This window comes from Macrotis lagotis, chromosome X (genome assembly GCF_037893015.1).
Source record: "Macrotis lagotis isolate mMagLag1 chromosome X, bilby.v1.9.chrom.fasta, whole genome shotgun sequence".
Taxonomy (NCBI): Eukaryota; Metazoa; Chordata; class Mammalia; order Peramelemorphia; family Peramelidae; genus Macrotis; species Macrotis lagotis.
Genome location: NC_133666.1, coordinates 406,747,767 through 406,764,157, shown reverse-complemented (window position 1 = coordinate 406,764,157; position 16,391 = coordinate 406,747,767). Strand labels below are relative to the sequence as shown.

The 16,391-nt window shown below is 35.9% G+C and overlaps 1 protein-coding gene across 2 annotated transcripts in view; it reads left to right on the top strand.

Moving 5' to 3' along the window:
- Positions 1-16,391, top strand: part of XKR9 (XK related 9) — a 115,969-nt gene that overhangs the window by 73,180 nt on the left and 26,398 nt on the right. The window contains exon 5 of one of the 2 annotated variants that reach the window (XR_012472442.1): positions 2,743-3,270. Coding sequence is in view for 1 of the 2 variants with exons in the window: in XM_074206817.1 (XP_074062918.1) it covers positions 2,743-2,813 (71 nt within the window). In the remaining variant the exon portion in view is untranslated. Of the gene's footprint in view, positions 1-2,742; positions 4,245-16,391 lie in introns of those variants that run through there. The other variant, XM_074206817.1, reaches the window with a different exon arrangement.

The following is a 16,391-nucleotide window of genomic DNA, read 5'->3' as shown; positions in this document are numbered from 1 at the left end:
CTCTTAATTATTTCATAGTTATCCTGTTTATAGTTTTCTCTGTATATATTTATTTGCATGTTGTCTCCCTCATTAGATTGTAAACTCTTTGAAGGCAAAGAGACTATCTTTAATCTCTTTTTGTATCCCTCAGGGCTTAGTTGGTGCATCTTAAGAATTTAATAAATATTTATTGAATTTAAACATATATACATATATATGCACACACACACACACACATATATACATACATATATATATATATACACACTCATATATTTGATAGAATCTGATACATTTTGAACTTATGGTAGTTTATGGTATAAAATCTTGTTCTGCTCTCATTCCCCCCCCCCCGCCCCAGACTGCTATCCAGTTTACTCAAAACTTTTTTGAATAATTAATACTTATACAATATATTTTGTGATCCTAGGTTTATCCAACATTGAATTACTTTATGCATCTAGTTCTTGTGCATTACCATCTGACTTATCCCATTGTCTTATTTGATTTTTTAAAAGCCTGTACCAGATGGTTTTGATAATTACCTCTTCGTAGTATAATTTAAAATCTTTGAGTGCCAATCCCTCTTCTTCCTTTGAAAATTTTCCTTTGATAATCTTAAAGTTTTTTTTCTTAGTTTTGTTATTATTTTGTCTAATTCTTTAAAGTTTGTTTTTAGCATTTTGATTAGGATAGCTGGATTAATTTTAGAAATATAGCTACTTTTTTTTGGTACAAACTCTGGCTTAATCACGAAAGTTGAATGTTATTCAAATTATTTTGCCCTGTTGGAAAAAAAAATAAGAAGGTAATACAAGGGAAACTCAACCAGTGGACTCATTCTGAAGGGGCAACCAACTTACTCCAAAGTGGAGTAGGGTTACCTAAGTGGTGGAATATTCCTCATGGCTCCATCACCTGGCAATCAGCCATGCCTAATCCTCCTCAGCTCTACCAAGAGAGATTCCATCCCACAGTTTTCAATTTACATCATTCCATCTTTACAGCTCACTGCCTCAAAAAGATTCTATTTGATGCTCCCCTACCAGGCTGTGACTTTCACCTGTTGGGGCTGTCTTCTGCTGAGGCTATTTCTTTCCTTCAGATGTCTGTCGGGGAGTGAGATATAGTCCTTTTTTGGGGTTATCCTAGACCAACATATCTCAGGGGTCCATAAACATGTGTTCTGTTCTTAGCCTCCTCAACACTTCACTTGGGGATGAGCTGAGGTTAGTGTCTTCCTTTCAATTCCAGTCATACCCTTTCAAAGCTAGTTCCGAGGCTATGAAAATTATGTTGATGCTTTAATTAACCTTGGTGAGAAACTTAGCAACTTTAGAGGGGAAGAAGTAAAGGAGGGATTCTAGTAAAGTCTTCTTCCTTTCTTCTTTAAAAAAATTTTTTTTTTTGCAAGGAAATGGGACTAAGTGATTTGCCCAAGGTCACACAACTAAGTAATTAAGTGTCTGAGGTTGTATTTGAACTCAGGTTCTTCTGACTCCAGGGCTGGTGCTCTATCCCCTCAGTCACCTAGTTGCCCCCTCTTTATTCTTTCAAAAGAAGTTAAATTTTCTGTGTGAATATTTACACCTCAGAAATTAGCAGTCACAAATCAAATTTTGGTCGATTTTGTTGACTAGGTAGCTTAAGAAAGTGTTGATAATGCAGATTAAATTTAATGGTTGTTCCACTCTCTTCCCCTCTGTTCCCATCATCCCCCAATTTGTGTCCCTGTAGTTAAATGTTTTCCAACTAACTTCTGAGTAGGACAATCATGAAAGAAAATGCTTGATTATCCAGACCTCATGTAGCATAGTGAAAATATGATGATTATATTTGTCCTTTGTTCTAGAAGAAGACCATGACATCAGGGAGGTGACAGCATGAATGTATCTGAATTGGATTTGAGTGTGACCCTCTCTTTCTCGTCTGGAGTCATTTGGGTCCAGTGGCCAGACATAAATCAGTATGACTGGACATGGACCTGGATGAGAGACAATCAGGGTTAAGTGACTTGCCCAAGGTCACACAGCTAGTAAACCTCTCATGTCAGATTTGAACTAAGGTCCTCCTGACCCCAGGGCTTTATCCACATATGGAAAAGAACCCAAATATTTATTTTTTTTTTTTAGTTTTTGCAAGGCAATGGGGTTAAATGGCTTGCCCAAGGCCACACAGCTAGGTAATTATTGTGTCTATCCACTACACCACCTAGCTGCCCCCAAATATGTATTTGAATTCCTGCACCACTGGCTATGACCTTATGACTTGGAGCAGGTTTTTTGACTTCCATGAGTCTCAATTTTCTCAGCAGTAGAATGGGGCACTTGGATTAGATGATCCCTGTGGAGTCCCTTTTAACTCCAAAATCCTGTGGAATTATGACTCTCTCTCTTCTGAGCAAGGGAGGGATGTTCATTAGAGGATAAAGTGCTGATTCAGTTGAATGCAGCTTTTGAGTGATGATTTTTTGTTAGAAGCTTGGAGGCATGACCTCTGGCTCTAGCTCCTTGGACTCTGGTGGCTTTGTATCCAGGTGGCTAGGAGTCTATAGTAATGACCTTAGTCTTAGTACTCTGAGTTATTTAAATCTCCAAGACAGTTTCAATATCTTCGAATAAGAAACTAGCCTAAAGTAGGGCAGTTGTTCTTCAGCTTTGACCAATAACATCACAATGTTGGGGTAAAATAGTGGAGGTTTTTGACTTGTACATGATTTGGAATTAAGTGAGATAAACCTCCCCCCACTCTCTCTTCCAGAGTCATTGAAGTCCACTGGCAGGAGGTCTAAAGTCAAGATTACTGGAGATGGTGCAGAATGCGGTGGATAACCTTGAAGTCTTCAACATTGAGCCAAATTCTACAATGTCCTCTTTGGCAAATTTCATGGCTATTGGAAGAGATTGTTCTCCTCTACTTATTCTGCCTCCTAATGTACCAACAGGTTTGAGACCTGCCAGTTATTCTCAACCTGGTTTAGCCCATGTGCAAAGATGGTTTATCAGAGTTTGGCTGCTGTGCATGCTACTGCATCTTGGAGTGACAGTTGAGAGGTAGACACCCATGTAAATGATCAACCCTGCAAAAGGCTCAACAAGTCCTCACAACAGAGATGCTAGACCTCCCTGAATACCCCATATACACCAACATATGGGGGTAGTGAAGAGAAAGATTTTGATAAATATTGTGGCAGTATATTTGAAATACAGATGGTTTTCATGTGACTTTAAGGTTTATGGACTTTAAAATTATTTTCTATACCTCCCGATAAACCAAAGAAATGAAAAGGTAAGTTAATTTCCAGGGAGCAGTGTTGTATAGTGCAAAGAAAATGGGATCCTGGACCCTGGGTTTGAATTCTAGTTGTTCCTTATTACCTGCATGATCCTGGACAAATAATTTCCCCTTTCCTATCATTTTCCTTTTCTGTAAAATGAGGAGGTTGAACCAGATCATCTCCAAGATCCTTTCCAACCTTAAATACAATGCTGTCATATTCAGAATCAGAAGGATTAAATTTTCTATTGTTCCAAGGTCTGCTCTGGTCTGATCCTACTTGCTTTGTGATCACTTCCCAGATTATTTTGAGCTCTCACTGATCCCCTTTCTCTGAACCCTTATTGTGATTACAGTTTCTGCCATGCTTACTTACATATTCTCATTTTATTAAGCTGGAAGAGAGGAGATTGGAATGGGCTTGGGTGATGGGCATAACAGCTGTCTTCAAATTTTTGAAGGACTAATGTGTGAAAAAAAGGGATTAGATTTGTTTTATTTGGCCCCAAAGGGCAAAATTAGGCATAGTAGATGGAAGTTTAAAGTTTAGAGGCAAATTTCTAAGAATAGGAGCCATCTCAAAGTGGAATGGACTGCTTTTCCCTTCATTAGAGATGTTCAAGCCGACTAGATGATGGTTTTGACATTTTGTAGAGATGGTATTCATTTTCAGAGGGGGTTCAGATTAGATGATTCCTAAGGTCTTTCTCTTGCAATTCTCAGATTCTCCATTTCTTTTCTCTTTGTCATGTTAGTTGAGTTTCCCCAGTAGAATAGTGACTCCTTGGGGGAACAGGTCTTGTTTTATATTTTTCTGTAATTTCTCAGTGTTTAGCACATTGTTAGGCACATATGGGAGTACTCAGCAATTACATTTTTGTTCACTTAAATTGAAAACTGATTCTTCCAGCTATCAGAATTACATGAGAGAAGTTGTACAATTGTGGAAAATTCAGATTATGGGTAACTATAGACAGGAGAAAATTTAGATGAATGAATTAGAAGCAAGATATATATATACAAATATACAATATACATATGATTTTAATATTTTTAATTAGCTATGATTGAAGTTTAAAACTGTTTCTTCTGTTAGCCACAAGGAGGAGCTATTTTCCAGTGAGGAAGAGGGGGATATTTATGTTTCTTATCCAAAACAACTGGATTCGGTGAAGTGTTTAATATCCTTTCTAAAGAGCTGCCTAATATTCTGCTTTTAAAGTGTTTAATGTTAGCAACATATTCAGAGTGAAGAGAAATAAAACAATTTTCTAAACAATTCATGTAAAACCCATAGCATTAAGAATAAGAAATAACTGTCTTTTCTTAATTATAAATTTCATATTCACCAAATATCTTCTTTTCTCTCAAGTTAAGAAAAAAGATGACAATTTTTACTTAACTAATCTATTTATTCAATGCCATTCCAATTAAGTTACTAAAAAGTAATCTTAAAATTAGAAAACATAATGACAAAGTTCATATGGGAAAATAAAAAGTTAGGAAAACTTTTCAAAGAATTTCAGATTAGATGATTTCTAAGATCTCTTTTGCAATTCTCAAATTCTCTACCTCGATTCTCTTTGTCATGTTAGTTGGGTTTCCACAGTAGAATAGTGACTCCTTGGGGGGAAAGGCCTTGTTTTATATTTTTCTAGTAATAGAGGAAAAGAATACAGGAAATTCAAAGAATACAGGAAAAAAGATGTCAAGGAAACTTATTCAGTAGTATCAGACCTTAAATTATATTATAAAGAGAGCATTGTTGAAGTATAAATTATGTAGCCAAGAATAGAAGGGATGCAGAAAGTTGAGAAAAACTTTTCATATACAATATCTCACAAATGATATTATTGAGTTGAAATATTGCTCTGACATAGGAAATGATGAACTGAGTGATATAGAAAAGCATGGGGAGACTTGGACTTAGGAAGGAAGATACGATCTACTTATAGAAAAACAGATGACAAGTAGAAATAAGCATAGTACAGTATTACATGTATATGTATATATGTGTTTGCTTATATATATTATATAGTTTGTATATATATGTGGGTATATATATAAATAATATATTTACATTTAATATATATATATATATATATATATATAATATATAGCCATGCTTAATTGCAGTGTTCTTTAGTTTGAGGAGAAGAGATAGGAAAAAATAAAGTAAAAAATGTACAGCAGAGAACAAAAGAAAACCTACAAGGAAGCAAAAACAATGAATTACATTTATTATATAGATTTTCTTGAAATGGAAATTTATTGTCTTATATTGAATCCTCTCTTATAGTCTGCTGTGTACATGGCCATGTTTTTTTTTCCTTTTCTTGTTTTGTATTTATTTAAAACAAATGAAAAAATTTACCAAAAAAATAAATTAAAAGAGTTCTAAATGTCCATAGATGAGGAAACTGAGACCCAGAAATGTTAGATATTTTCAGGGTCATACAGAGAATAATTAGCAAAATTTGAATCCAGGTCCTTTGACTCCATGTCTAGAACTCTTTCAACAAAAGAGCTCAACATCACAAAACTGCACAAGGCCCAGATAACCATTGCTCTAATGTTTTGAAGTTTAATGAGAATAGGAAAATCTTTTAGATCAGTAAAAGGTTCTATAATATTATGCTTTCAAAAAAGCACCATTTCCCCCCCATTCATTGTTCAGTTTTAGTTGACAGGGCTGAACTTGAATACAAATACAAGTTTATATAATTACAAATAAATATATTGACAAGGAATAAATCAATGTGGGTTTTAGTGCCTAAATACAATCTTCTCTGGAGGCAGAGAATCAACAAACAAGAATGGTTCGTAAAAAGAGTGAGGGGGACAGCTAGGTGGTGCAGTGGAGTAAGGAGGATCTGAGTTCAAATGTGACCTCAGACACTTAATGATTACCTAATTGTGTGACCTTGGACAAGACACTTAGCCCCATTGCCTTACACAAAAAAAAGACAGTGAGGGAAAGGAGTGAAGAACATTCAGTGGAGCAGAAGTCACCACACCAGGGATGACCATGCTCTGATTCTTCTGATGAGACTAACATTTACATAGGAACTATTCTTATCATATTACATTTTCTGTCTTCTGCTTCCCCAACCCTAATCCCAACAACTCACCTTTTTCTATATTGGCTTTCATATAGCTAGAGTGGGGGTCTCCCCTCATGATGGGATGTGAAGGACCCTTAAATGTTTTTCCCACTGCCTTAACATTTATGGATTAAGATCTCATGGATTTAAATATATATTATATAATCCTCTTGAGAAGACCCCTATTAGAAGACAGATATTTTAGCTGAGAAGAATAATACCCTATTAATCAGTATCATATAACTTCTTTCAATGGTTCAAGGATCTGTGATTGCTTTACCAATATCGACTATAACTTCCTCCTCTTCTTAACAGTCAATCTTGGCAAGTTTTGGTGGTGGGAAAAAAAAAAATTTACTTTTTACTAATGATTCTCTTTGAACCATCTTCAGATACCAGACATATCGATTCTTGATAGACTTATCCTTGAAGACTTTTGGGTTGATAGGAACTTTCAGATCTTGTTTTCCATTAGAATAGCTACTGAGAAGCCAGGGTCACCTCCATAAAATGATTAGGTATGGAGTAGTTCAAAGTTGTTTTTCTTTTCAATATTGTTATTGTATAAGATGCTGTCCTGGTTCTTCTCACTTTACTGTATCTGTTCATGTAAGTTTTCCCTAGTTTCTTAGAAGTTGTCCTTTCAGCAAAATAACATTCTATTATGTGTCATAATTTTTTTAGTCAGTCCTCAGTTGATGATTACCCCCTTAGTTTCTAGTTCTTTGCTATAATAACAATGGTGAAAAAGACTGGTATAAATATTTTTGTACATATAAACTCTTTTCTTCTTTTTTTAAAATACGTTGGGTGTGAAGTATTAAGTCAAATTTTGTTGTTCAGGCATTTGCAGACACTTTATGAAAAACTTAGAAATTTCTTGGCGTAGATACTGTAGTGAGTTGCTATATCTTTCTCCAACTCATTTTACAGATGAGGAAACTGAGACAAACAGGGTTTAGTGACTTGCCCAGGGTAAGTAAGTGTTTGAGGCATAATTTGAACTCAGGTCTTTCTGACTATAGACCTGATGCTCTAACTATTGTGCCATCCAGCTGCCCACTGGGTCAATGACTTTTGGGACCTAGAGTAATTGAGGCATTATTAAATTATCTTGGATTATTTAATAGTAAAATAAAAGCTTTTAAAGGGCAGGAACTGTTTCATTTAATCTTTGTATATGCCTTGCCTAGCAGAGTGGCTTGCAAAATTTCTATTTTGAGTCTAGGCATGTGATTTATTGGGTATGGGGAAATATGTGTCTGGAAAATCCCTCTACCAATGCAGATGGGTAACTTGTTTGTAATTTAAAATCTTGGAAAGTTGCTTAGGGCACTATGAGATTAAGAGGCTATTTGACCATGGTAGTACATATGTCAGAGGCAAAACTTTAACCCAAATCTTTTTGACTCAGGCCAACCCTGGGCCAAAGCCAGGCCCCATCCATTAGACCAGGGAAAACTGCTTTCAACAAAATGTGTTGTGAACCTCCAGGGTAGTTTAATGTGCTACTCATAATATTTTGCAATTATTTACTGCTTAAGGTACCATTAAAGAATTTTTAGCTTAAATCCCTTGGATCATCATTTTGCACTTCTAAGTGGTTCATGCTCTATTAAATGGAAGCCACTGCATTAGGTCAAGTTGCCTTGGGCAGGCATAGTTGTTCAATAAACACTTTTTCAATGCCAGTGAACTATAGAATTTTCAGTAAGCAGAGCTAGGATCTGAGAAAATGAGAAAATAGAGTGGTTTGATGGGGGGTAGAAATATTGTATACCATAAGGTACTGGTATAAGTAAGTGTGTGGGAATGGATGGATGAAGGAATGACTGAATATAAAGTATTTGTTAATCTAAATTTAGGGACACAAATACCAAACTTAAGACTGTCTCTGCCCTCAAGGAACTTATATTTTAATAGTGAGAGAGGGAAAAGTTTGTCTAAGGAAGCCTGCAAAGTATAGTAATAGAACACAGGGGAAAAAAAATGATGCAACTTGCATATCTGCCAATGGCTAGGTCTGTTGGTCTAGTCTCTTTTTGAAGGACCAGGCACTCTTATAAAACAATTATCACCATCTGATATCCTGGACAAGTTATAAAATAATTTTATATTCAAAGGTAAATAGGGAGTGATATCTTGGGCAAGTTATAAAATAATTTTATGTTTGAAAGGTAAGTGGGGGAGGGGTGGCTAGGTGGTGCAGTGGATAAAGCACCGGCCCTGGAGTCAGGAGTACCTGAGTTCAAATCCGACCAGACACTTAATAATTACCTAGCTGTGTGGCCTTGGGCAAGCCACTTAACTCCATTGCCTTCCAAAAAAAAAAAAAACAAAACTAAAAAAACAAAGGCAAATGGGGAGCGAGTATGGCAGCTAAGTGTAGAGAATGTTTATTTCTTGTTTTAATATAGTCTTCACTGTCAAACCAATTGGAAGCAGAGCATGTATGGATAGTGAAGAAAACATGAACTTTGTTCTGTAGTCACAGGCTCACCACTCTTCATGGTCACCTACAAATCAAACAGCCCCATCAGCCCTGCATCAATGGGCCAAATCTTCTTGGTTGGAACCAAAGCTGTTCTCTGACAGAGAATTTAGGGACTCCTTGGAAGTTCAAGTTCACCCTCAATAGAATTCAACCTAATCTTAATTTAGAGAAATGATTATTAATACCAATCTTTAATATTGAAGCATCTAGATAGCTAGGTGGTGCACTGGAGAAAGCATGAACCTTGGAGTCAAAAAAAATCTGAATTATTGATTGTGTAATTCTGGGAAAATCATTTAACCTTTATCTCAGTTTCCTTATCTATAAAACAGAGATAAATAATAACACCTATCTTTCAGAGTGGTATGGATCAAGAGATAATATTTGTAAAGTACTTTGTATTCTACCAAGTGCTATGTAAATGTTATGTATTATATCTTCAAAGACTATAATAATATTCATGTAATAATTGAAGGTTTAAAAATGCTTCACATAATATAACTCATTTGATCAATCTCCCTGTCTCTGTCTCTCCATTTCATTATATTTTTTGCAGATGGTGAAGAACTGCTCAACAATTCTTTCTTTATAAGAAGTTTTCACATACATGGGTAGTATTTCACTACTTTTTTCCTAGACAAAATCCTTTAAGCTTCCTTTATAAATTCTCTTTTCTTGTTTTTGCTTCCTCTTCCCTAGAACTTCTTAAATCCCCCCCCCCCCCCCCATCTGTGCATTGTTCCTAGGAAGGTGGTGTTTTGGATCTTGAAGGCAGTTAACTCTCTGGACTATTCTCCAGACCTATTGTGAAGCCTGACTGACTTTTTTGTGTTCAAAAAATTTGGATCTGCCCCTGGACTTCATCTTTATTCCCTTTGGAGGTATGTTATTGGGAGAAAAAATTGCATCCACATTAATGAGAGTAATATCCTTAGACCTTGAAGGGCTGAATAAACTTTCTTCCTCCTCCTTCCCTCCAAACCCTCAGCAATTCCATAGATAGCACCAACCATGTGTTGTCTTTTCAGACAGTTAAAAAAACCCGGACAGACACATATACATGCATGCACACACACACAGGGACAGAGACACACAGAGACTTCTCACCCTGTAGGGAAAGATTAATTGGCAGCTCTACACCTTGAGGTTGCTGTTGACAGCATAATTCAGACCTTTTGTTCCCCTTCCATTTTTTTTGTACCACATGGGAAATACATTCCCAGAGGGTGTAGGCACTCTGAGGAGTTTTTAAGACTTGGCTTCTGAATTGAGTGCTCAGATAAAACATTCCATTCCATTTCTCCTAATCAGAGGATCAAAGACCCAGAGTTGGCAAGGGACCTCAGGGACCACCTTGTCCTCCCCCTTCATTTTACACATAAGAAAATTGGGACTTCAGAAGGTTATGTGACTTAAGATCATATAGAGCACTGGGAGACAGGTTTTGATTTCAAGCTCTCTGATCCTTTCACTGCACCACAGTTGCTTCCATCACTTTCAAGATTGCAAGTCACTGTTTCTATCATCAAAACTGATCAATAATCTTGAGTATACTCAACATCTATACCTGCAGAACTATAGTAATACATTTGGATGATGAATTGGCCATTTCATAGAGTATTTGTTATGTATCTCATTGATTGAGAGACCTTACCAGTCAAGTACAAAAGAATTATATTTTAATTTGCAGTGATATGAAACTTAAATTTCAAAAGGAGAAACAGAAAATATTAAATGATGATTAGGTTTAAAAAAACGAGTTACTATTGGGACTGCTGAAACAGACAATCAAGATTCATGAAAACAATGTTCTCTGTGGTGCATCAGACCCTAAAATCACAATTGTGGCCACTGATGTCTTGGGAGAGTAACCAGGGGCAGCCCAGCCTTCAATCAGCCAGCAGCCAGCAGATGGCAGTGGCTCTGCATGTATCCCTTACCCCAAGTCCCTCGTGTACACATGCGCGTGCGTGCACACACACACACACACACACACACACACACACACACACACACACACGAAACTGATCTCTTGGTGAGGTCACATGCCATTTCAAAGAAACCTGATAGCCTGAGCTTACTAGAGTCCATTTAACATTATCTCTTGGTTGTTATCTCATCTTTATATTTCATCAGCTAGTTTTCTAAAACCTCAGCATTTCATATACAGGCACTCACTAGCCCCCCAAAAAGGTGAGCCTACCTGGCTACAAGGAGATGCACTGATCTTGTTTCTTTTAGTAGCATGTATAAGCTTTTTTCTTTTCTTTTCTTTTTCATGGCTTTTCTCACTCATTTGTTGTTGTTGACTGCCCCTGGCAGTGACCTTGTTGGGTTTGTTTGCTGTACCTTCCTGCCTCTGTGGTCACATGGATCTGTAGCATTAAGGACAGTGAGATGCTATAGCCTTGGGGGACAAGAGCTTCTCTAGATTGTGCAGACACACAAACCTTGGACATGAAACATTTTCTTGTTTTTAACCAAGAGAGACAACAAATATCCAGAATAGAGATACACTATCCCGTTTCCTTTTGCTTTTGGTTGATTGGTTTTTCCCAGGTATGATTCTTTGATTTTACTCTCCTGCCTCCAAACAGATGAAAATATTCTTCCTGATTTCTGTGAGGAGGAAGGAGTCAGAGGAAACTCATAGGGTACAGGGAAGATTGAGTCTGGGGTTAATTTATGAAGTGATCCCCTGAATCATCTGATTGAACAACTCACCAATAGACAATCTGATTCTCTCTTGAATCAGAATCTATTTATATTTATGTTCACCTTTTGTGTCAGTTGAATATAAACTCCTTGAGGATAAGGTATATTTTTCTTTTTACTTTTGAACCCCTAGACTCCATTTACTTTGTTGGCTTTGATAGCATTTAGAGAGCTGAGTAAACTAGAGGTCTAGAAGAGATTCAGATTGACCAAGATTCAGTTGAGTTGTTTTGCAGACATGTTCAACTCTTCATGGTCCCATTTGGGGTTCTTTGGCAAAAACTACAATATTTCACCATTTCTTCTTCAATTCACTTTACAGGTGAAGAAACTGAGACCATTGGAGTTCAGTGACTTTCTTAGAGTCACATAACTAGATGGCACAGTGGTTAGAGTGCTGAAATTAGGAGGAGCTGAGTTCAAAGTGTCTCAGATACTTACTAGTTGTGTGATCTTGGACAAGTCACTTAACCCTGATTGCCTTGCATCCAGGGTCATCTTCATTTGTCCTCATCCATATTTAGTTATTGGACACAGTTGACTCTAGAGGAAAAGTGGAGGCAGACAACTTGACTATGCATGTCATGGTATTACCTCTCTGATGTCATGATCTTCAAGGAGAAAGGACAAATATCAAACTAATACATAGCTGAGACTAGATTTAAACTCAGATCTTCCTGACTCCAAGCTGGATGCTCTATCACTGTGTCACCTTGCTGCCTCAGCTTGACCATAGACAACAGATAAATTTTTCTTCTGCTGGATATTTCAAAATTCATTTTGTTTACTTTAGGACATTGTTTAGAATGACCTGAATATATTATTTTTTCCTTTGTGTTAAAAATGCACATACATTTGTATTGCTTAATGGTACTGTGTATATGTGTAAGTGGGGTATATATATACATATATATATATATATATATATATATATATATATGTGTATATAGAGGGGCCAGTCATAATGACATACAAGCACCAATCAGAATCTGATGGTTTGTGCATGTCCTTTAGCTAAGGAATGGAGCACAGGAATACTTAAATAAATTCTTCCTGGGTTTGACCCTGCTTTATTTTAGGTCTGGAGTTAACTTATAAATTGATCCCATGGACCTTCTGATTATACAACTCATCAATAGACAATCTGATTAACTGTTGAATAAGAATCTATTGATATTTTTGTTCACCTTTTGTGTCAGTTGAATATAAACTTGACAAGATATATTTTTCTTTTTACTGGACTTGTAACTTTTTTTTTTTTTTTGCTAAGGATTAGTTTGTATTTTCTTTTAATTTCTTCAGAGAATCCTAGAGTTTTAAGGAAGCTCTGATCAGATTGACATACTTGAAAATATTTTTATATTTAGCATATAACTGAATGGAGAATACCAGAAAATGATGCACAATTCTGCATGAGAGGTGGTACTCCTGCATAATCATAGCTGTCAAATATATATACATACATATATATATATATATATATTTATATGAATGAATGGATAAAGAAGCATCTATTAAGTATTAGACATATGTCTGACACAGTGCTAAATATGGGGCATACAAATACAAAATAGATAGAACCCTTGTATTCAAAGAACTTGCACTCTAATAGAGGAAGACAAAATATAAAGGAAAATATTGGCTAGACAGAGTATTTTGGTTGGGGAAAGTCACAGAAAAGGTGAAGACAGGTATAAGTCAGTTCATTTACCTGCTGTGTTGATTTGATTATTGTTCCAGAGTAGGAGGTAGAAAGGGAATGGGGTAGGGGAGGAGGTACTGACATGGTAGGAAAATGTCTGGGAGAAATAGGGTTGGAGAGGGTCTGGTGCAAGCTAGTTATAATCCTAGCTCTCATCAGCACATCCCAGAGCAAGAGGTTCAAATCAGAATGCTTTTGTTCCTCCACAACATGGTCTCTGGAAGTCTTTTCCTTAGTCATGAGGATATGGTGAGAAATGTTGACTGTATACTAGCCTTTTGAAGAATGAGTAGGGAGGAGATGAAGAGAGTGTCTGGGAGCACAGATCCCCTATGGTTGTGTGAGAGATTTGGAAGGTGAACAGAAAGAGTAGATTGTGGGAATTGAACTTGTTAGTCGCGATTTGGGTGTAGTATTATATGCTTTTATATGAAGCAGGGTCTATGGCTTGGTCTTAGTATTTCCTCAATGCATCCAAGACTCTGTTGAGAGATGTAATGAGGATACCCCCATCAGATTCCACGTTTGAATAGTAAATATCTCTATTCCCTACTTTCTCCTTAAAGAAAGAGAATGTGTCTTCGGAGCTCAAAGGGACCTAAGCATAAATGAAATGAGTGGAAATAGGATGGCAAGGGAGAGTTCCATATGAATTGGAATGGAAACACTTCATTTATATGATACACTGGGGGTTTTCTGATCATTGGAGATACAGTGAGATTTATGGTTCTTTGTTCTTATATATAGTTAGGAGTATAAAGACCTGTTGTCAGTTGAGATGACTAATTTTTTTTTTATTTAGTCTAACTTGACTGTGGTCATAGAGCCCCCACATGTCATTAAAAAATGACTGATTTTTTTTACCCCCTTCTAGATCCTTAGCATTCCAGAAACAAAAATTCAATTTTTTAAGTTCCAAGTCACTAGCAAAATGGAAACTGCCTTCAATGCTGACAAAAAAAGGATTGCATTTTTTTAACATTATACATTCATTTATTTACTTTTTTTTGGTAAGGCAATAGGGTTAAGTGACTTGCCCAAGGTCACACAGCTAGGTAATTATTAAATATCTGAGGTCACATTTGAACTCAGGTCCTCCTGACTCTAGGGCTGGTGCTCTATCCACTGCACAACCTAGCTGCCATATGTATTTACTAATAAAAATAAGTCTTTTTCTGAGATAAATTGATGACACAACTTAACTTGAATGTAGATGTTCAAAGGATCTTAAGACCAATCCATCCATTCTTACAGATAAGGAAACAAACTTTTATTAAGTTCCTATTGTATACCAACATGCGCTAAGTTGCTTTACAAACATTATCTTACTTGATCCTCACCATGACTCTGGGAATAGGTATTTATTATTATTATTATTATTATTATTATTATTATTATTATTATTATCATCGCCTTTTTATAGTTCTCAAAACATGTAGGTTGAGATTAAGTGATGCTCTCAAGGTCATATAGCTGGTTAAGTATCTTCCTAACTCCAAGCCTAGTATCCCATCTGCTATAGTACCTGGCTTCCTTAGTCCAAGGAAGCTAAGTTATTGATAGGGAACTATTATTAACATTCATTTTTGATTTAAGATTACTAACTGTATTATCTAAACTTTGAAAGAGTGTTTAATTCAATGTTAATGGACAAAAATGCATAAGGAACTGTATTATCTTTCAAATGACATAATATCAATGGAGCTTTGCAAACCCTAAAAGTACTATATAAATGTTATTATATATGTAACATAAATATGTTATATATGTATATATATTCACATGTATTGATACTTATGTGTGTGTATATATATATATATATATATATATATATATATATATATATATATATATATGTATATAGTTGGTGGCACAATGGCCTGGAGTTTGGAAGACTTCTCTCCATGTATTCAAATCTGGCTTCAGATGCTTATTAGCTGTGTAATCCTGAGTGAGTCCTGTTTGTCTCAGTTTCCTTATCTGCAAGTAAATGACAAACCATTCCAGGATTTTTGCTAAGAAAACTCCAAAAAGAGTCAAGAAGGGTTGGACAGTACTGAAAAAATGACTCAACAACAACATATGTGGAAGGTTTAGGATCTGTATCCATGGAGGGAGTTATCCATGTGAATAAATTTAAGGATCTTTGTAATATTGAGTTAAATACATTATATGGATAAGCATCTAATTTGATAATCTGTGCTTATTTGGCCTATTTTGTCTTTAGTTTGTTTTTATTTGTAATCCTTTTGAACCATTTACTTTAATTCCAAGAAATTTTAAAAATCATTTTAGAGTAAGATAAAGAAAATCATTTCTGCTTTTGACTTGCTGTAGATATAACTCTCAAATCTACAAGTAGGTAAATAGGTTAACTGAATAAGAAAACCACTGAATTGTACCAAAATAGTGGTTCTTTGTCCACAAACTAACCTGTTTTCATGTTCAAATTTTTTTTGTGTGTGTGTGTGTTTGAACTCCACATTATTATGTCCAAATAGTCATTTGCATGTGCAAACAGTCACTTGGCCATGCAAATCACACTATTTGCACATGTGATTACTTAAATTTTGGTTTGTTTGCTTTTTAATGAAAGTGAATAAAAGATCTTTGTCTTTCATTTGTGCATTTCCCATGTAGTGCAATTTTCAAATGAAAATATGGGGATTTGTGGGTTTTTTTCCCTTTCCCTTCCCCCTATAAAACTGATGGATGTAGACTGAATGATCAGCACTGAAAATTTTAGAACTGCTTAGTTTACTAACAATATTTCAGAGGTTAAAGTCATTAAAGTGTAGAAAAAGTGAGGGTTCCAAGTGCACTGATCCTGTCAGCCTTTTCACCCTGCTGCCCCCACATGTACCCGGAATAATGGATTATCCATGACTATTTGAAAGCAAGGGGTGAAGAACAATGGATAAAGATGATAATACAAACACACAGATTCCCTGTTCTTTTTTCTCCCCATATAATCCAAGTTTGAAGGGGAGCAGTGTTAATAAAACTAAAGATAAAGGCCTTTGAAATTTCATATTGTGTTTGGTGAACATGAGTGACCCAGAAGGGACTGACCTGTAACTTGGAAGCTACTACAAGCCTAGCCCCATAAATTCAGACA